This window comes from Cyclopterus lumpus, chromosome 7 (genome assembly GCF_009769545.1).
Source record: "Cyclopterus lumpus isolate fCycLum1 chromosome 7, fCycLum1.pri, whole genome shotgun sequence".
Classification (NCBI taxonomy): Eukaryota; Metazoa; Chordata; class Actinopteri; order Perciformes; family Cyclopteridae; genus Cyclopterus; species Cyclopterus lumpus.
Window position 1 is genome coordinate 4,165,128 of NC_046972.1, and position 16,778 is coordinate 4,181,905.

Genomic DNA, 16,778 nt, shown 5'->3' on the forward strand with positions numbered 1-16,778 from the left:
CGCCGGATAACCACTAATAATTCAGTCCTCTTTCCCCGACACATTATTTCATCTATGAAGCTCTTCCAAACCTAACAGATATCACTATGTTCTGACGGACCTGTTTCATGACACCACTTCATAAGTCAGGGATTTCCTCACAGGCGATTGATGCTTAACTGAGGTCCTGAGACTCCGCCTCATGAAGAGACGCCGGGCGTGTACTCACTCTTGAGTTGATCTATCCCTTTGTTGGCTTTGCCGAAGAGGTCTTCTGCCTCCTTCTTGATGTCCTTGGCTTTCTGGTTGATGCTGTTCAGATCTCCAGACGCCCCACCAAGAGAGTCCACCTTCACCTGCAGCTCCCGGTACCGTTCCTCCGTGTCGTTGAGGCTCTGCGAGACGAGACACAGTCGTTAGATGCCATTAAGAAATGACACATTTTTTGGTACAAAAAGCCCAACTTCCCGCCCACATCCTCACCTGCTCCAGTGAGGATGCTAGTTGCGTGGCGTTGTTAGCCAGGGCTTTGGCGTCCTTCGCCATCTGCCTGTTCTGCTCCGTCTTGTTCCTCAGAGCTTCCACCTCCATGGAGAGGTTGTTTAAACGCATCATGACGTCCTTCTGCTTATCCTCCAGCTGCGTCAGCGTCGTATCCACCTAGAAATGACCGGAGTGGTGGTAGCGGAAAGATATGGGAGAAAGAAGACTTCAAATAAAGTGCCTGAAACCCAGACGTGGACGTAGGCAGAGTGTGAACAGGTTATCGAACACACGGCCGTACCTCGACCGTAGCATTCCTGGTGCTGTTCAGGTTGTCGTGGGCCTCCTCCAGGGCCGCTCGTGCTTTCCCTATGGCCTCCTCAGACACATCCAGTGCCTGCTTGGTGTTATTGGCTGTGTCTTTCACTCCCTCTGCTCGGCTCCTGCGAAGTCACACCAGAATTTAGACCGACGCAACAGACCTGTTGTTGCAGTTCTCGTGATGAGGGTATGTGGTAATCGATGTAGGGCGTAAGATTGAACTTAATTCAAAAGTCATAGATACTTCAGCAATAGTCAAACAAAACAAACACTCTTGAATGGGAAATGTGGCCTTAATAAAAAGCTTGACTCACTTGGCTTCTTTAGCTTTGTCGAGCAGCTCCTTAGCTCTGCTGATGTGCTGTGCAGTTTGGTTGACGACCCCCTCGATGTTGCTGAGGTTGGAAAGACTGTCCTTTATCTGCATGACCATTTTGTCCAGAGTGGTCCTGTTGACTGGTAGGGTGATGGCCAACACCTGCAGAGCTACCTTCTCGATGCTCTCTGGATCTGCTCCCTCCTCTGGGCGGCGAAAGGGAGGAAGAAGAGAAAAGAAATCCCCGACATATTACACACCAGAAGACCATTTCTGCCACAGCAAAAAAATCCAGCCGCAGTTGAACCAAAGGTGGAAGCAAACAATCACTGAATTCGAAGTATATTTATAGCATCAGCATACCCGTGAGGAAGTCTCTGATCTTCTTGATGAAATCTTTGAGCTTCTTGTTGTTGTTTTCAAAGTGGTCCTTCTTCTTCTGCGCTTTCTCCAGCGTGTTCATCGCCTGGTTCTTCACATCCAGTGTCAGAGAGGCTATGTCCTTAAGCTAGACACGGGAAACAGAGATGTCAGCAGAGAAGCTTTCTACTTGATGGTCTCCGGTCACGTCACAATAACTTGTAATCATTTCAAAGTGACCTTTCTCGCCACGCCCTGCAGCTCCTCGTTGGCAGCGTTCAGGCTGTCCGTGGCGTTCCTGGCGAGATTCAGCGCTGTGACAGAGGCGCTCACTGTCCCATTGCATCCCTCTCCTCCGCACACGCTATTGCCCCAATCGTCACGGCAACCGGTGCCACCGCACCGGCTGTCTGGGCAACTACCGTTGACACCGGCGTTGCTATGACCACCGCATACCTGGAGGGAACCACGATGCATGGAATGGTGCAATGGAATTAAGAAGATGAATAAAAATACATTTAAAATAATATGATAGCTACTGATGGTAGTTTTATAGTCAGAAAATAAAGACATACAGAGTAAAAAAAAAAAATATTATTATCTTTTCCATTGCAAACTGGGACTATATATATATGAATGTATGAATCAACAACAGATATCCTTAAGAACTACCCTTCTCCTATGTACTCAATAACTAATACGCTTCTCTTTTCCTCGAAGACTTCCTAAAAATAATCAGCAATTTAAATGTATTCTCAGATGCTTTTCTTTGATTCTGCACAGCACAAAACATAACACCTTGTTTATTAGGTCATCCAGTTTACGGTGAAACCCCCACCCAGCTCGTCCTACCTTATGGCTGAGGTGATGGACCTTCTTATCCAGGTCGTGGGCTTTCTGCTGCAGCTCGTTTAACGACTTGTTCTGAGCAGCCAGAGCACGCAGGAAGTTGTCTTTACTGGCGTCCAGCAGGTCCTCAGTGATGGCGCGAGTTTCTTTGGACTGTTCCACAGGACTGAGAGGACCTGACACCGAAGCGTTGCATTTCTCCTCCGCCTTCACCGACTCCTGATAGTACTTCTTCACCTTCTCAAACTGATCTGTCAGGAAGCAGGCACAGGCAGAGTGTTATGTATAATACCAGAGTCTCCTTCACAATATGGAGCAGCGGTTTGATTGAGGTGTCTAACATTAGCTGCTGTTGCTGTGTATATTTACTACCATATGATGTTTTTTAAAGCTTCCCTCTCTTGATGGAGTTTGCTACCTGTAAATCCTGAGGTGAGGTAGTCATCCAGCAGGTTTTGTTTGTAAGCCACAGTTGCGTTGATGTCCCTCAGCTCTCTCTCCAGGTTACTCAGTGTGCGTCTCAGTGCCCGTTCTTCTTCTGCGGTTGTATTGAGCTCTCGGGTAACGCCCATCATACGCCCGTCGGTCAGGGCGATCTCAGCTCTGTAACACACAGAGCGGGATATTCTATTTAATATCCAGTCAGCTGGCGGCGGGTATCAGATCATCCTGACCGACCTCAACAAACATCCAACCACCATGTGACATCATCACCTGAGGTCATCGATGCCCTGTCCAATCAGCTGGTGGATCCTGTCGCTGTCCTCCGCACTGATCAGATCCTGCACCTCCTTCAGCTTCCTCTCCAGCTCTCCGATGCGCGTGTCCCCGACCACCGGCGTGGCCCCGCTCTCCAGGATCTTCTGCGCAGTGTACTGGATGTGTTCCAGGTCACGCTTAATCTGGCACACCGCATCGTCCCACAGCTGGAAGCACGGGTGACACTGGACACACGCGGGAAAGTCGCCAGTGAAGCCGCGAGCGCATTCCTCGCAGCGCGTGCCCGTGGCGCCCTCCCTGCACTCGCACACCCCCGTTAAACGGTCGCACTGGGCCATCTCCGAGGCCAGCGGATGGCAGTTACACTCTGAGTGGGAGGAGTGAGGAAAGGAAAATGCTCGGCAGGTCGAAAGACAAAATCTTTAGGCTTTATTATATTATTCATGGTGAAGTCCTCACGTGCAGACACATTGTCAACAGAATCTGGCTTCAGTTTTGTTGCACTGATTATGTGAGGCGAACAAGGCCGGATCAATACACAACGGGGAAGTAAATGTTAAATGTGTCCCCTTCGAAATACTGTAGAAAGGACCAGGGCGTGGATTTAGCTGTTCATCATTTCTAATGTAAACAGATCACTCACTCTTGGCTGTCATAAAAATGGTGACCCATACATTGAGGTACAGTGAGCCCATGTCCTGTTCACCAGTGGTATGTATTCACAAGTTGAGTTACCTTGACACTGCACCTGCGGGTCTCCCCAGTGGAACTGCTCACACTCAGTGCACTGTTTGCCTCCGAAGCCGGGATGACAGTGGCACTGCCCTGTGAACTGTGGAACACACATCGACAACGATTGAAAGACAAGATGAGAGCATCTAGCAAATGAGAACAATAAACACTCCTGCGTTGTCCATTTGCAGGCTTTCGGAGGACTTCGCGCTCCCTCACCATGTTGCAGTGACTCCCCACGGCATGTTGCGGGTCGCACCTGCAGGACTCACAGCCTCGGTCCTGACCGTAGTTCCAGTGGTTAGGAGCGCACTCGTCACAGTTATGGCCGGCCACATTTTCCCTGCAAGCGCAGGCTCCGGTCTGCCGGTCACAGTGACACTGTCCGTCACTGCAAGCGGACTGGAGGGTGCCGGCAGTCACACAGGTACAGCCTGAGAAGAGAGACATGCATTCAGTGCCCAGACAGAGAGGACCATCTGGTTTGAGATGAGCCTGGAGAGTGAATGAGAGCAGGCGGCAGCAGCAGGGGGCGGGTCCCAGTTTGCATGTACTAGTGACCAGGACACAGTAAGGTTCTACTTAGGTATATACAGTTTGTTACATATGTTCTACAGCACTGGTACATATGGACGCAGAACTTTTTGAAGACTTACTGTTTGTAGTGAATGAAATATAATTTTTCTCTTACAACCAGCTGGGAGCACGGGAGCAAAGCTATGTGTGGAGAAACAAAAAGTATTCTAGCCACCTAAAATAAAATCTATCAACTTAAATGTATGTTATATTTAGAATATTGTCATCACTTTACCTTGCCGTCAGACAGCCCTGTCCAACTGGGATCTGAAGCTGATATCTACAGTATATACATACACACACACACACACGCAAGTACTGGTAATATCACTCACGTCTGCAGTCGTGGGCCAAAGCGTTGCCATAGTAACCGTGTTGACAGTGGGCACAGGACGGACCGTCGGTGTGGTACTGGCACTTGAGGCATTGGCCGGTCCTTGGGTCACATGACTCAGCATCCTGGGTGTCAATGTTGCCGTTGCACCTGCACGGGAGGCACTGCCCCCCGGGTTGCTCTGGGTTGCCGTAGTGACCGGGGGCACACTGGTCACAGCGGGAGCCTAGGGGACAAAAGGGAGAATATGTCACAACAGAAGTATTGAATATTTAATTGCAGAATCAGCGATCAATAGGCGAACATAATACAATGTGTATGCCACTGCAGTGTGATAGCTTACCAGTGTAGCCTTGTTTGCAGTTACAGATGATCTGGTTGGAGGTGTGGTCAGCTTGACAGGAGTCCCCGTTAAAGTGGTCTGAGCCGGGGTTACCAGGGCAGGGGCAGGGTCGACAGTGCTCCCCCGAGCCGAGCACCGGGTTTCCGAAGAACCCATCCACACAACTGTCACGGATATGAGAGGCGTTTGCCGTCAGTCTGACACCCAGCGAGGGACGGAGGAAAGTGAAGTGACACGCGGGGGAACCCTTACCGTTCACAGAGGTGTCCTGCTGTGTCGTCCCTGCAGTCTCTGCACTCCCCGGTGCGGGAGTCACAGATGTCAGCGTGGCCGTTACACTGGCAGTGGCTGCAGCTAGGGAAGCCCCACTGGCCCGGTTGGCAGTCTGAGCACTGACGCCCGGTGGCTCCCGGCCTGCACTGGCACTGGCCTGAAGCCGGGTCACACTGGTGGCTCGATGAGCCTTCTGAGTGGCAGTCACAGGCTGCACGGGGGGAAGTGTGAGGAGAGATTTATTCTACTGCTGGGAACCATCAGGAGCAGAGAATATACAGAACTAAATGACTGGGAGAGACGTGTCTTAAAGATCAACACACAGAACGACACAGTGGTGTGTCTCTCTCATTAGAACCCAACACCACAGCTCTACAGTTCAGCTCAATGGTTCGTCAAATCTCAAATCTTTTAACTGAAAAAAACTATTTGCCCCTGAAGCCAACTTGCTCTTTTGGCTTTAAATTGCACGAGGCGCTTTCACTGCTCTTTGGGTGAAATGAGAGCGTAGTATCAAAAGAGGCGGCTGATAATGTTCTGCTTCTCATGAGGCAACAGAAGGGACTGAAGACATGCAGGTATCCAGTCGTACACTCACTTCTTCCCAAGCACATGCTTCTTAGCTAAAACCTTACTATTTATAATACTACGGTATTACCGAAGTTCATCGTTTTTGGATTCTTTGTTGGAGCGATGCAGGAAAAACCCAGGGAGAGTAATTCATATCTAATCTACAAAGGTGCCAAACGCACTGGACACACATGTCCATCATGTGATCATGTGAGCAGACTCACCAGTGCAGCCGCTCACTCCGAAGCCGTATGTTCCCGGGGCACACTGGTCACAGCGCCGACCCATCACGTTGGGCTTACAGCGACACTGACCTCCCACCTTATCGCACTCACCGCTGACGGAGCCCTGAGGGTCACACTGACAGGCTGCGTGCGACAAATAAAACGCAAGGGAGAAAACATCAGCCAACCAGTGTTATCTATCTATATTAAGACGTCACGGAGGATTCAAAATGTCAGTGGGCTTGAACGTGTGGCGTCTAAATCTGTGTGTCTGTATCCACTCACGCAGAGCACCGTCGTGGATGATGGAGGAAATACTACAGATGAGTTTGGAGCACATCTCGGCCAGGACGGGCATCGGCGTGATCATGAAGGAATCCAGACACATGTATCGAATCATCTCCTCCCGCCGCTGCTCTGCCTCTGGCTCGGTACCTTGTAACCCGGGAAGCTCGGTGTATTTGGGGATCAGAACCAGCTTTAGAAGGGTGAACAAAGCAAAAGTATTAGGATATAACTTTCCTAGAAATGTGCTTTATATAGACAGATAAATGCTGTACTACCAAAAATCGGTTTCATGCTGAAAGAAATGACTTTTAAAGGAACTCTTATTTACAAAGCTAATCCCAAGCCTAAATAAATTCCACATTGGTATTTCCTCACCACTAGAGGGAGACCTCATGGTGTAAACAAAGCCTTCATGAACTGGCTTCATCAGTGTCACAATTAAAAGAGCCGGAGAGCCAAATCCTGGTTCACAGCAGATAACTCACTACAGACATGGTGGTGTCAAAAAGACTACTGCTACCACCAGGATGTATCCAGATCCTTTACTTAATTAGACTGTTAAGTAAAAGTCCTGCATTGAGAATTGAGAATGAGAATATATACTTTAAAAAAGTAAAAGTGCTTAATGCAGAGGAATGACCCCTGTGTTATACTATTATCCAGTATATTATATGATTATTATATGTGAACATTATTACTCATGCATTCATGTGAAAGCAGGATTTAACGACTGTAGTTGGTATCACTGTATCAGACAAAAGATTCTCTTCATGATCGATCAATCTGATCATTTTCTCCATCAATCAATCATGAATCAATTGTTTTCGTGAAAACAGTGGTAAAAGTCCTCAGGGCCCAACGTGACAACCAAATAGTACAAAGTCCACAAAATTAATTTTAAAAAACTGAATTAAAATGATTAAAACCAAAGCAGAACATATTTGTAAAAACATTATACATGAAAAAGTACTGAAACGAACTACAGCCTTCCAAACAGCCATGGGGGAGGATGATGAGGCTCACCGAGTCGATGAGGATGAAGGCAGTGAGATGTCTGTGTGACACGCCGTGGCGCTGGAACCTGATGGCAACCACGTAGCGGTTGCTGGGCTCGAAACAGAACGGCCTGGGCATCTGGATGTATCTGGACAAACACCACACGTGCACAGATAGGTGTCAAAGATAACCCCGGGGCTTATGAAGTGACGAGTTCTGGATATTGTGCACAAGTGTGGGGCAGGGCAAGCAAAGGGACTCAATGTTGCTCATTTTATAGGAAGCAAGCGCATCAAATACAGCCTGTCTTGTAAACAGGTACATGGACAAAGATTACAACAATGTTGTGAAGGTATCACAGACACAAAAGGACAAAGAAAGTTAAACATTGAGTTTTTCAGTGGACATGAATAGTCCATCTCAACTCGGTCTCTGTCGGTCGTTTCCTACTTCCATATCTGACTCCTGAAGCGTCCACTGTTCACCGGAGAAAACCAGACCCGCCCTCTTCCTGCGTGGAGCTTCGACCCCTGTGTCTGTGTTTGGGGCTCACTTTGCTAATTGGTTTTGGCTGATGGACCAATCACAGAAGAGAACGGAAGGCCAGCCACGGTCCGCTGAGAGCCTGATCCGGGACGCGTCTGACCTCTTAGTTCCAGATGAATTCAGACTCTGAAAGGCTCTCCAGCTGATTGCAACTCAACAGTCTCAGTGTTATGCCCCCCCCTCCCCCCACACACACACACACACACACACACACACACCGCAGGTGTTTGAGGTTTGATATATGACCGTTCTGTGCTCGTCTCCAACAGACCTCCTCATTGTTGCACTCTAAACTTACAGTAAACAAAGCTGCTGCCTTCCTTCATATCACTGTTGTGGATTCTTACACAAGCTTTCTGCTATGTTTTCCTTCCCATCGGTGCATCAATAGTAACAAACACCACAGGGCACCGTGAAACACACGTCTGGGCAGGTTCAAGGGACAACAAGGTGATGATGCAATTCTTCCTGAGCAATGAAACAACACAACACCCTACCAACACCCGGGTTATGTCAACAAACCCTGTACCCAACTCTCACACACACACACACACACACACACACATGCTCAACTACAAGTTTTGATACCTGTTCCGGTGTGGCAGAGTCACTGTGTACAGCTGTTCAGTTGGGAGGAGGTTTCCACACCGCAGACTGGACGGCAGCTGTACAGATGTAATACTCACTATAGCCTCCCAGTCCTCTGTGGACTACATACACACACACACACACACACACACACACACCATCATTAATTAGGCAGATTTACATGAATGTTGCAGGTCGGGGGTGGTGTCCAGGCGAACACACACCTCAGGTTCGTAGCGGATCATGATGTCGTACTCCATGGCGTAGGGGATGTTGTCAATAGTCAGCACCAGGCCGGCGCCGTCTTTGACGCGGGCGAAGCCGGGTCCTGTCCACGTCACCGTGTGGCTGAGAGTGGGCTCCCTGTGAACGGTCCTCACATCCGGCTATGGGAAACAGATCAATAATCACCCTCTGATTCTTCGGCATCTCGTCAAACCGTGAATGACATCAGTGACTCAATCAAAACCAATATCCTACCGTCTGCTGAAGCTGGCGGATACGTCTCAGTGCTGCCCGGTGTTGCTGCGAGTTGGAGGTGCGCCGGTGACGCCGGTGCCTCCTCAGCTGGTTGCTGAGGTGCTGAACACAGTCAGTCTCTGCCTGAGGGCGAACTTTGCCCTGAGAGGAGAGGAGACGGTCAGGAGAGGAGAGGAGAGGAGAGGAAACAACAGCAGAGGAGAGGAAAGGAAACAACAGCAGAGTAGAGGAGAGGAAACAACAGGAGAGGAGAGGAGAGGAAACAACAGGAGAGGAGAGGAGAGGAGACAACAGGAGAGGAGAGGAGAGGAAACAACAGCAGAGTAGAGGAGAGGAAACAACAGCAGAGTAGAGGAGAGGAGACAACAGGAGAGGAGAGGAAACAACAGGAGAGGAGAGGAGAGGAAACAACAGCAGAGTAGAGGAGAGGAAACAACAGCAGAGTAGAGGAGAGGAGACAAGAGGAGAGGAGAGGAAACAACAGGAGAGGAGAGGAAACAACAGCAGAGGAGAGGAGAGGAAAGGAAACAACAGCAGAGTAGAGGAGAGGAAACAACAGGAGAGGAGAGGAAAGGAAAGGAAACAACAGCAGAGTAGAGGAGAGGAAACAACAGCAGAGTAGAGGAGAGGAGACAAGAGGAGAGGAGAGGAAACAACAGGAGAGGAGAGGAAACAACAGCAGAGGAGAGGAGAGGAAAGGAAACAACAGCAGAGTAGAGGAGAGGAGACAACAGGAGAGGAGAGGAGAGGAAACAACAGGAGAGGAGAGGAGAGGAAACAACAGGAGAGGAGAGGAGATGAAATAACAGGAGAGGAAAGGAGAGGAAACAACAGGAGAGGAGAGGAGAGGAAACAACAGCAGAGTAGAGGAGAGGAGACAAGAGGAGAGGAGAGGAAACAACAGGAGAGGAGAGGAAACAACAGCAGAGGAGAGGAGAGGAGAGGAAAGGAAACAACAGCAGAGTAGAGGAGAGGAAACAACAGGAGAGGAGAGGAAAGGAAAGGAAACAACAGCAGAGTAGAGGAGAGGAAACAACAGCAGAGTAGAGGAGAGGAGACAAGAGGAGAGGAGAGGAAACAACAGCAGAGGAGAGGAGAGGAAAGGAAACAACAGCAGAGTAGAGGAGAGGAGACAACAGGAGAGGAGAGGAGAGGAAACAACAGGAGAGGAGAGGAGAGGAAACAACAGGAGAGGAGAGGAGATGAAATAACAGGAGAGGAAAGGAGAGGAAACAACAGGAGAGGAGAGGAGAGGAAACAACAGCAGAGTAGAGGAGAGGAAACAACAGGAGAGGAGAGGAGATGAAACAACAGGAGAGGAGAGGAGAGGAGAGGAAACAACAGCAAAGTAGAGGAGAGGAAACAATAGGAGAGGAGAGGAGAGGAAACAACAGCAGAGTAGAGGAGAGGAAACAATAGGAGAGGAGAGGAGAGGAAACAACAGCAGAGTAGAGGAGATGAAACAACAGGAGAGGAGAGGAGAGGAGAGGAAACAACAGCAAAGTAGAGGAGAGGAAACAACAGGAGAGGAGAGGAGAGGAAACAACAGGAGAGGAGAGGAGAGGAAACAACAGGAGAGGAGAGGAAACAACAGGAGAGGAGAGGAGAGGAAACAACAGGAGAGGAGAGTAGAGGAAACAACAGCAGAGGAGAGGAAACAACAGGAGAAGAGAGTAGAGGAAACAACAGCAGAGTAGAGGAAACAACAGGAGAGGAGAGTAGAGGAAACAACAGGAGAGGAGAGTAGAGGAAACAACAGCAGAGGAGACAACACTTTTAACAGCAGCACCTCTGACTACACTCGGGGGTTCATCCTGTCCAGCTTTCTCATTCCGAAAAGTGAAAACAACACAGAGCACAACGAGCCGCGCTGAGCTGAACCTGCCGGAGCGTGACAGAAAGCAACAAAGAATGTGAGGCTGAGAGTGTGTGTTGTACTTGTTAGTAAGTGTGTGTGCTGCGCGGCAATAACTAGTGTTGACAGTTTGGTATCTGTGCCACCGTCTGGTGTTTCTATGGGTCACTTCAGCCCTGGGGTTCGAATTCTGTACAGAAATGCAGGATTCTAAACATTCAAGCATCCCCTAAAAAAAACAGCCTCGTACGGCAAAAGACGCAATCTCCTCTCGCTCAGTTCTTTCTCATAACATTCCTGCAGCCGTGACGATGTATGTGGAAGTGGACTGCCTGAGCTTGCCCGGCGGGCTGAATGGGGAAGTGGAGGGGGCAAGAGGGGTATCCTTAAGAGTGGAGAGGACGGAGGTAGGTTGAGAGCGGTGAAGGAGACTGACAGAGACTGACAGAGACTGACAGCGACTGACAGAGACTGACAGAGACTGACAGCGACTGACAGAGACTGACAGAGACTGACAGGTAAAGAATGCGAGAAAGTGTGGTGGACGGAGAGGAGATAAAAAGTGATCGTAGACTGATGAGACAGACTCTTTGCTGTCACAGGCTGGATGAGGGGGGGGGGGGGGGGGGGGTTAAGTAAATATCCCTTTACTGCTTTCACAGGTTGAAGAACACGCGCTGCCTCACTTTATACAAATTGTTATAAACTGTTGTGCAAAGTGATTCCAAATAATAAAAGGTTAATATTGCAAAGGGACTTAAATAAAGAAACATAAACTCATATTATTTTTTAAGAAGGATGCGTCTCCTCTCTGTTATTCCATTGTGTCAGAAACATATTTAATCATCTATTAAGTACTATTAGCTGACTTATGTTGTTGTTGTTGTTGTTTTTTTAAGTGTTTATAGTGTATTTATCTTTCTAAGTCTTGAAAACTGTTCAAAGCTAATTGTTTTACAAAAGTCTTTGTAAAAAGGGAATATACACCTTGTTACTTTTTGTGACTGCTATGATGACACAAGTGTATGCAAAACCCACAAATAATAATCAACATTTATGAAAATATAAGTAGACACCCAATGTTAAAGGACTTGGATCGAGTTAGACAAGAGAGGGGAATTGATCTTCTTAACTCACTCAGAAATAACTATTCCCTCATATATTTGTTGCGATGCAGTCACGTCTGATTGTAATAAGCCTGGATATTATAGATACTAATCTTGCCGGTCTATATTCCACCTCCTCCCCAGCTGTTCAGCTCACCGGCAGAGCAGAGTCCCCGGGGGAGTGTCCGGTGGCGTCCTCCGCCTCATATTTGTAGAAGTCCAGCGGAGCGCAGAAATAACCGGGCTGAACCTCGGAACACTGTCGGCCAATCAGATGCCTCCTGCAGTCACACTGGCCGTTCTCCATCACGCACCTGAAGTAACGGACGGAGTCCCACTTTAGACTTGCGAAGCACAACATGTCTCTTACTCCAAAGCATATCGACGTATGCAATTAAATCAAAGTCAAAGTTCAAAGTTAGCTTTATTGTCACTTCTTCCATTTGTGCAAACATACAGAAGATCTCAAAGTACGTTTCTCTCTTGTCCAACATAAAGTGATTGTAGTAATAATAATAATAAATAAAAGTAATAAAGTGCAAACAGCTAACAACAACAACAACAACAAAGAACATGTAAACAATATATAAAGCAGCATTTGACATATCAAATCTACCTGTTGTTGAAGGCTCCACCGAAGTCGCAGTCACATTGTCGGCAGCCGGCGAGGTCGTTACTCAACCCCCAGTACTCAGGCTACAGGGATGGAAATTAATGTTACACTCACAACCGTCGGCCTTGCACAGCTTATACAGTAGTCACTATGTAATATGCTCCTTTATCAATGCCACCAACATATTCATATGCAACACTTGGCTGACCTCCACTTTGAAACTGAGCTTTGACTTTGATTGTAAGTACAGCTTCAATATGTATCGTGTTTTAATGTAGAGTTGTATGGCGATGAAGTCAAATATCGAGATATCGTGATACACAATTATGTCGTTAAAATGGATAATAACAAGCACGTGGTCAATAAAACATCTCAGGAAATCTGAACCATCTCAGTTAAATCAAACTTCTGTCTTAATCTGATTACTCTTTTTTTGTGTGCATGTAAGTAAACATGGTCAGAGTACAGCTGGAAACATTTATGTATTTTTACGCCATAACTTCACTTGGTCAACTGTTATGTTCATTTTTGCACAAAGAGAAAATACTTTTCATTTGTAAAGTATATATTTCACACAGCTTTACTGTGTGGTTATTATATACAGACTATACGTGGCTGATCTTTTGATCTGAAACCCAAAATTAGCAACAGATTTCTATCAGAGGAACAGTTACTAACCAGACACTGGTTGCAGTAGCGACCGGTGACGTATCTTTTGCAGGAGCAGTCTCCACTGATCTGGTCGCAAGGAGCGCCCATCATGATGATGCCACGAGGGTCACAGTTGCAAGCTGATGACAGACACACACACAATAAGAAGTGGCTGATGTGCTATTCATAGATCTTTATGCAGATTATGTGGCTTTGCTTTCCAAAAACAGTCAATCCACCTTCATTCCTGTTCAAACACGCAGCGCTTCCAGCGGCACACACACACACACACACACACACACACACTCTCATACGTACGCTGACAGCCCAGCGGGTCGTTCTGGCTCAGTCCGTAGTAGCCCTCCTTGCAGTCGTCGCAGCGCGTGCCTTTGACGTGGGCTTTGCAGCGACACTGGCCAGCGATCATCCCCATGTCCAGGTCAGTGTGACTGTCACACACGCCTCCTTCCAGCGATCCGACTGGGTCACAGTCACAGGCTGGAGGTCACAGGTCGGATCGAGAGCGTAAATTAAGAGGGGAAAGGGAAGGAAAAAAATAATTTACATGCATGTCAATGGGACACTTTTAATAGATGGAGAAGAAGAGAGCAACGAGGAAATCACTTTAGGAAGAAAAAATAACTCTATTTAAATGTCTTTTGCGTTGAGATGTTCGAGTGAAAGACGCATGTGGTCTCGATGGGGCGTCCGGAGTTGAATCAAACATTACTACAAAGTGTCAAACAGGTGAGAAAACCTCAACTCTCGTTTTTTTCTAAGAGCAAAAAGACTCACCGACGCAGACCCGCGGGTCCCTGATGTCCCTGACGGGGTCTTGGTAGTAGAAGGGCTGGCACGTCTCACAGTTGCGCCCCATGGTGTTGTGCTGACAGTCGTCACACACTCCCCCGCTGATGTTGCCCGTGGCCAAATACACCGCCATGTCAAAGTGGCACTGGGTCGAGTGGCCGTTGCAGTTGCACTCTGGAGACACAAGCGAGTAATTGGACAACAAAGACCAATTAGACTCACGCCGAACATTACCTTGACGAGTAGAGGCAACCACCACTTCCTCACTCGCAGCTGTCCCTCATCACACTTTAAACGTGTGATGAGGGACGGGATGAGGCTAGACTTAAACGTTGTGAGAGAAAACGTGACAAAAAATGACATAGACATACATTTATTCGGTATCAGATCAATGCATCTCTAATTAGCAGTATATCATTATTAATATACTTCAAATCTTAATAAAAAGGTTTCCCAATCTCAAATACACTTTCAAGAGCAGACTATGTTGAATACACAGAGTTATTTTAGAAAATAAAAGTGTGTGTGTGTGTGTTTGTCAGTGCACAAAATGGTCTCAAAAATGAATTGTATAAATTGCAAATAATCTTTGGAGCTAGGAACAGGCGACAATAATCCTCACCTGCATTGCTGAGTTCATGCTCCCATCAGAGTGTTTGTTAGACAGCATGTGTGTGTGTGTGTGTGTGTGTGTGTGTGTGTGTGTGTGTGTGTTCCCACCTCTGCAGGTGTGTGGGTTCTCCACCTCCGCCGGTCTCCATGGCAGGTCGTGGTGGAAATGTCGGCAGCGCTCGCAGTTCAGGCCCTCCGTGTTATGTTTGCACACACAGCGGCCGTGGATCTGATTAGCAGAAAGGTTCATGAAGACATTGTCCATAATTACTGCATGATAATGTGTGTCCTGTAGCCCACTAGCTCACCATGCCGTTCTCCCGGGCGTCCACCCCCGGCACCGGGGCGCACTCTGAGGCGTGTCCGTAACAGAAGCAGCTCCCTCTCACCACCAGCTCGTAGAGGGCGTAGTAGTACTTCTGCAGGACGTCGAAGCGGCGGTCCAGCAGGTCGTCTCCCAGAGTGTTAAGCTTGGTGAAGTTGATGCGTAGGTTGGTGATGCGCAGCAGTTCTGTAGAAGGAGGACAACGGTTCAATTATGGTTGATTTGTGAAGTTGACTCATTTCATGACACAAAGTGGAATTTCATTAGTCAGCAAGACTGTTTTTAAAAAACTTTAAAAGCAGTACGGCTGTCAATACTTCTTACTTGGAAGCAATGCATTTTGTGTCACCTCATCATAAAACTCTACTGTGTGCTGCTAATAACATTGTGTGTGATCCCCATGCAGAGTTAAAAGTCTCCACTGGCCTTGAATGTCCAAGCTGTAGGGGTCTTTCACGTGAATGGCAGGATCCAAAACCTTATAAATGACCTTGAACACAGAAGAGAATTTTGCCCATTAGATTCTGTGTGAAATGAACACGTTTGCAAAGGCAGATCTGAGCTGGAAAGAAATGATGTAAATCAGCTTCAGTTAATAAATGAATGCTATTATGAGCAAATCAGAGTCACATTCCCATAAGTCACTGTGATCAGTTCTTTAAGATACGTATTTACACTTCTGGTTGCTTTGTGGCGACTTCATCTATTCTTTCTAGTAACCACCACCCTCATGTTTTGACTGTGACCAAAGACACCCAGTCCTCCCAGTCTAACGTGTCTCTACCATTACTGCCATCAGCACTTCCTCTACTTCCTACCTCTCCATTGGTGGAGGGTTCGATGTCGGAGTAACGCTCCTCGCAGATGACGTCGTTGATGTGGTGCAGTCCGTTGGCGGAGACGCCAGGAAAGGTCTTGGTGCAGTTGGAGGCGAAGTAGCGGTAGGGGCGCCACGTGCGGCCAAAATCCGCCGAGCGCTCGATGATCATGGCTGCAGGTCGGAACGTCTGAGGGGCAAAGTGGGAGAAATCAGTGCTGTTTCACTTCATCTGCACTCAAGGCTCGTATGAATGCAGCCATCCAACAAACACACACCTCGGCGAGCACTCTGACAGGCAAACACACGGGCACTCACAAATGTGCAAATGAGTGTGCGTACCTTGAACTTCATGATGAGATGAGTGAAGTGGAACTCAGCCTCCAGGTTCAGTCGGATGCCGACATTCTCCTGTCCTGTAGAGGAAACAGCTGTCACTCAGTGTCTCAACAACACAAACCACTCATTGTTGTGCCTTCTTCAAGAACATATGAAAGTCTTCCATTGTCATCCCCGTAAGGTCATAGGTTTACGCCGTGCCTCATGTCACGGCGTCGAGGCAGTGAGCACAAGAAACAGACTGAGCATTTTATTGTGTATGTTATCGAGCACACACACACACACACACAAACACACACACTCACCGTTGACAGACTGCCACCAGGTGTCCCCGTTTCTGTCCATGAGGTAGATCACGTTTTCGATGCGGTGGCTGTTTCGGTGGCGGTACGGGTCGTAGCGATGCTGGGAGGAACACTCGAAGCACTTGTCTGACTCCTGTCGGGGCAGAAAACACACATCTGCTTTTGACATGGGAAGGAGTGTACATGTCGTGTCTCGTACATGTATCGTAAACTGGAGGCCCGCGGGCCTCGTGCAGCTTGCCAAAGCTTCTCATCGCAGCGGCAGTATATTAATGACTTGATGAAAAGTGGTTTGATTGTGGCCCTGGGACTAATGAACAGTGTCAGACAAGCCGCCGTCATAGAGCCGTTTCCTCAGATTACGGAT

At 47.9% G+C, this 16,778-nt stretch overlaps 1 protein-coding gene across 1 annotated transcript in view; it reads right to left on the bottom strand.

Moving 5' to 3' along the window:
* The window catches only part of lamb2l (laminin, beta 2-like), a 35,394-nt gene that overhangs the window by 913 nt on the left and 17,703 nt on the right, over positions 1–16,778 (bottom strand). The window contains exons 3-33 of the mRNA XM_034538147.1: positions 16,412–16,544; positions 16,110–16,183; positions 15,769–15,957; positions 15,377–15,440; positions 14,934–15,136; positions 14,734–14,854; positions 13,999–14,187; positions 13,522–13,701; positions 13,231–13,343; positions 12,556–12,635; positions 12,097–12,253; positions 8,979–9,119; positions 8,723–8,884; positions 8,499–8,620; positions 7,392–7,512; positions 6,366–6,558; positions 6,081–6,224; positions 5,266–5,497; positions 5,014–5,177; positions 4,672–4,896; positions 3,980–4,194; positions 3,764–3,860; positions 3,023–3,395; positions 2,727–2,911; positions 2,312–2,559; positions 1,700–1,915; positions 1,463–1,607; positions 1,098–1,305; positions 764–905; positions 463–639; positions 209–374 (exon numbers count right to left, since the gene is read on the bottom strand). Coding sequence (XP_034394038.1) covers positions 209–374; positions 463–639; positions 764–905; positions 1,098–1,305; positions 1,463–1,607; positions 1,700–1,915; positions 2,312–2,559; positions 2,727–2,911; positions 3,023–3,395; positions 3,764–3,860; positions 3,980–4,194; positions 4,672–4,896; positions 5,014–5,177; positions 5,266–5,497; positions 6,081–6,224; positions 6,366–6,558; positions 7,392–7,512; positions 8,499–8,620; positions 8,723–8,884; positions 8,979–9,119; positions 12,097–12,253; positions 12,556–12,635; positions 13,231–13,343; positions 13,522–13,701; positions 13,999–14,187; positions 14,734–14,854; positions 14,934–15,136; positions 15,377–15,440; positions 15,769–15,957; positions 16,110–16,183; positions 16,412–16,544 — 5,179 coding nt within the window. The remainder of the gene's footprint in view (positions 1–208; positions 375–462; positions 640–763; positions 906–1,097; positions 1,306–1,462; positions 1,608–1,699; positions 1,916–2,311; positions 2,560–2,726; positions 2,912–3,022; positions 3,396–3,763; positions 3,861–3,979; positions 4,195–4,671; positions 4,897–5,013; positions 5,178–5,265; positions 5,498–6,080; positions 6,225–6,365; positions 6,559–7,391; positions 7,513–8,498; positions 8,621–8,722; positions 8,885–8,978; positions 9,120–12,096; positions 12,254–12,555; positions 12,636–13,230; positions 13,344–13,521; positions 13,702–13,998; positions 14,188–14,733; positions 14,855–14,933; positions 15,137–15,376; positions 15,441–15,768; positions 15,958–16,109; positions 16,184–16,411; positions 16,545–16,778) is intronic.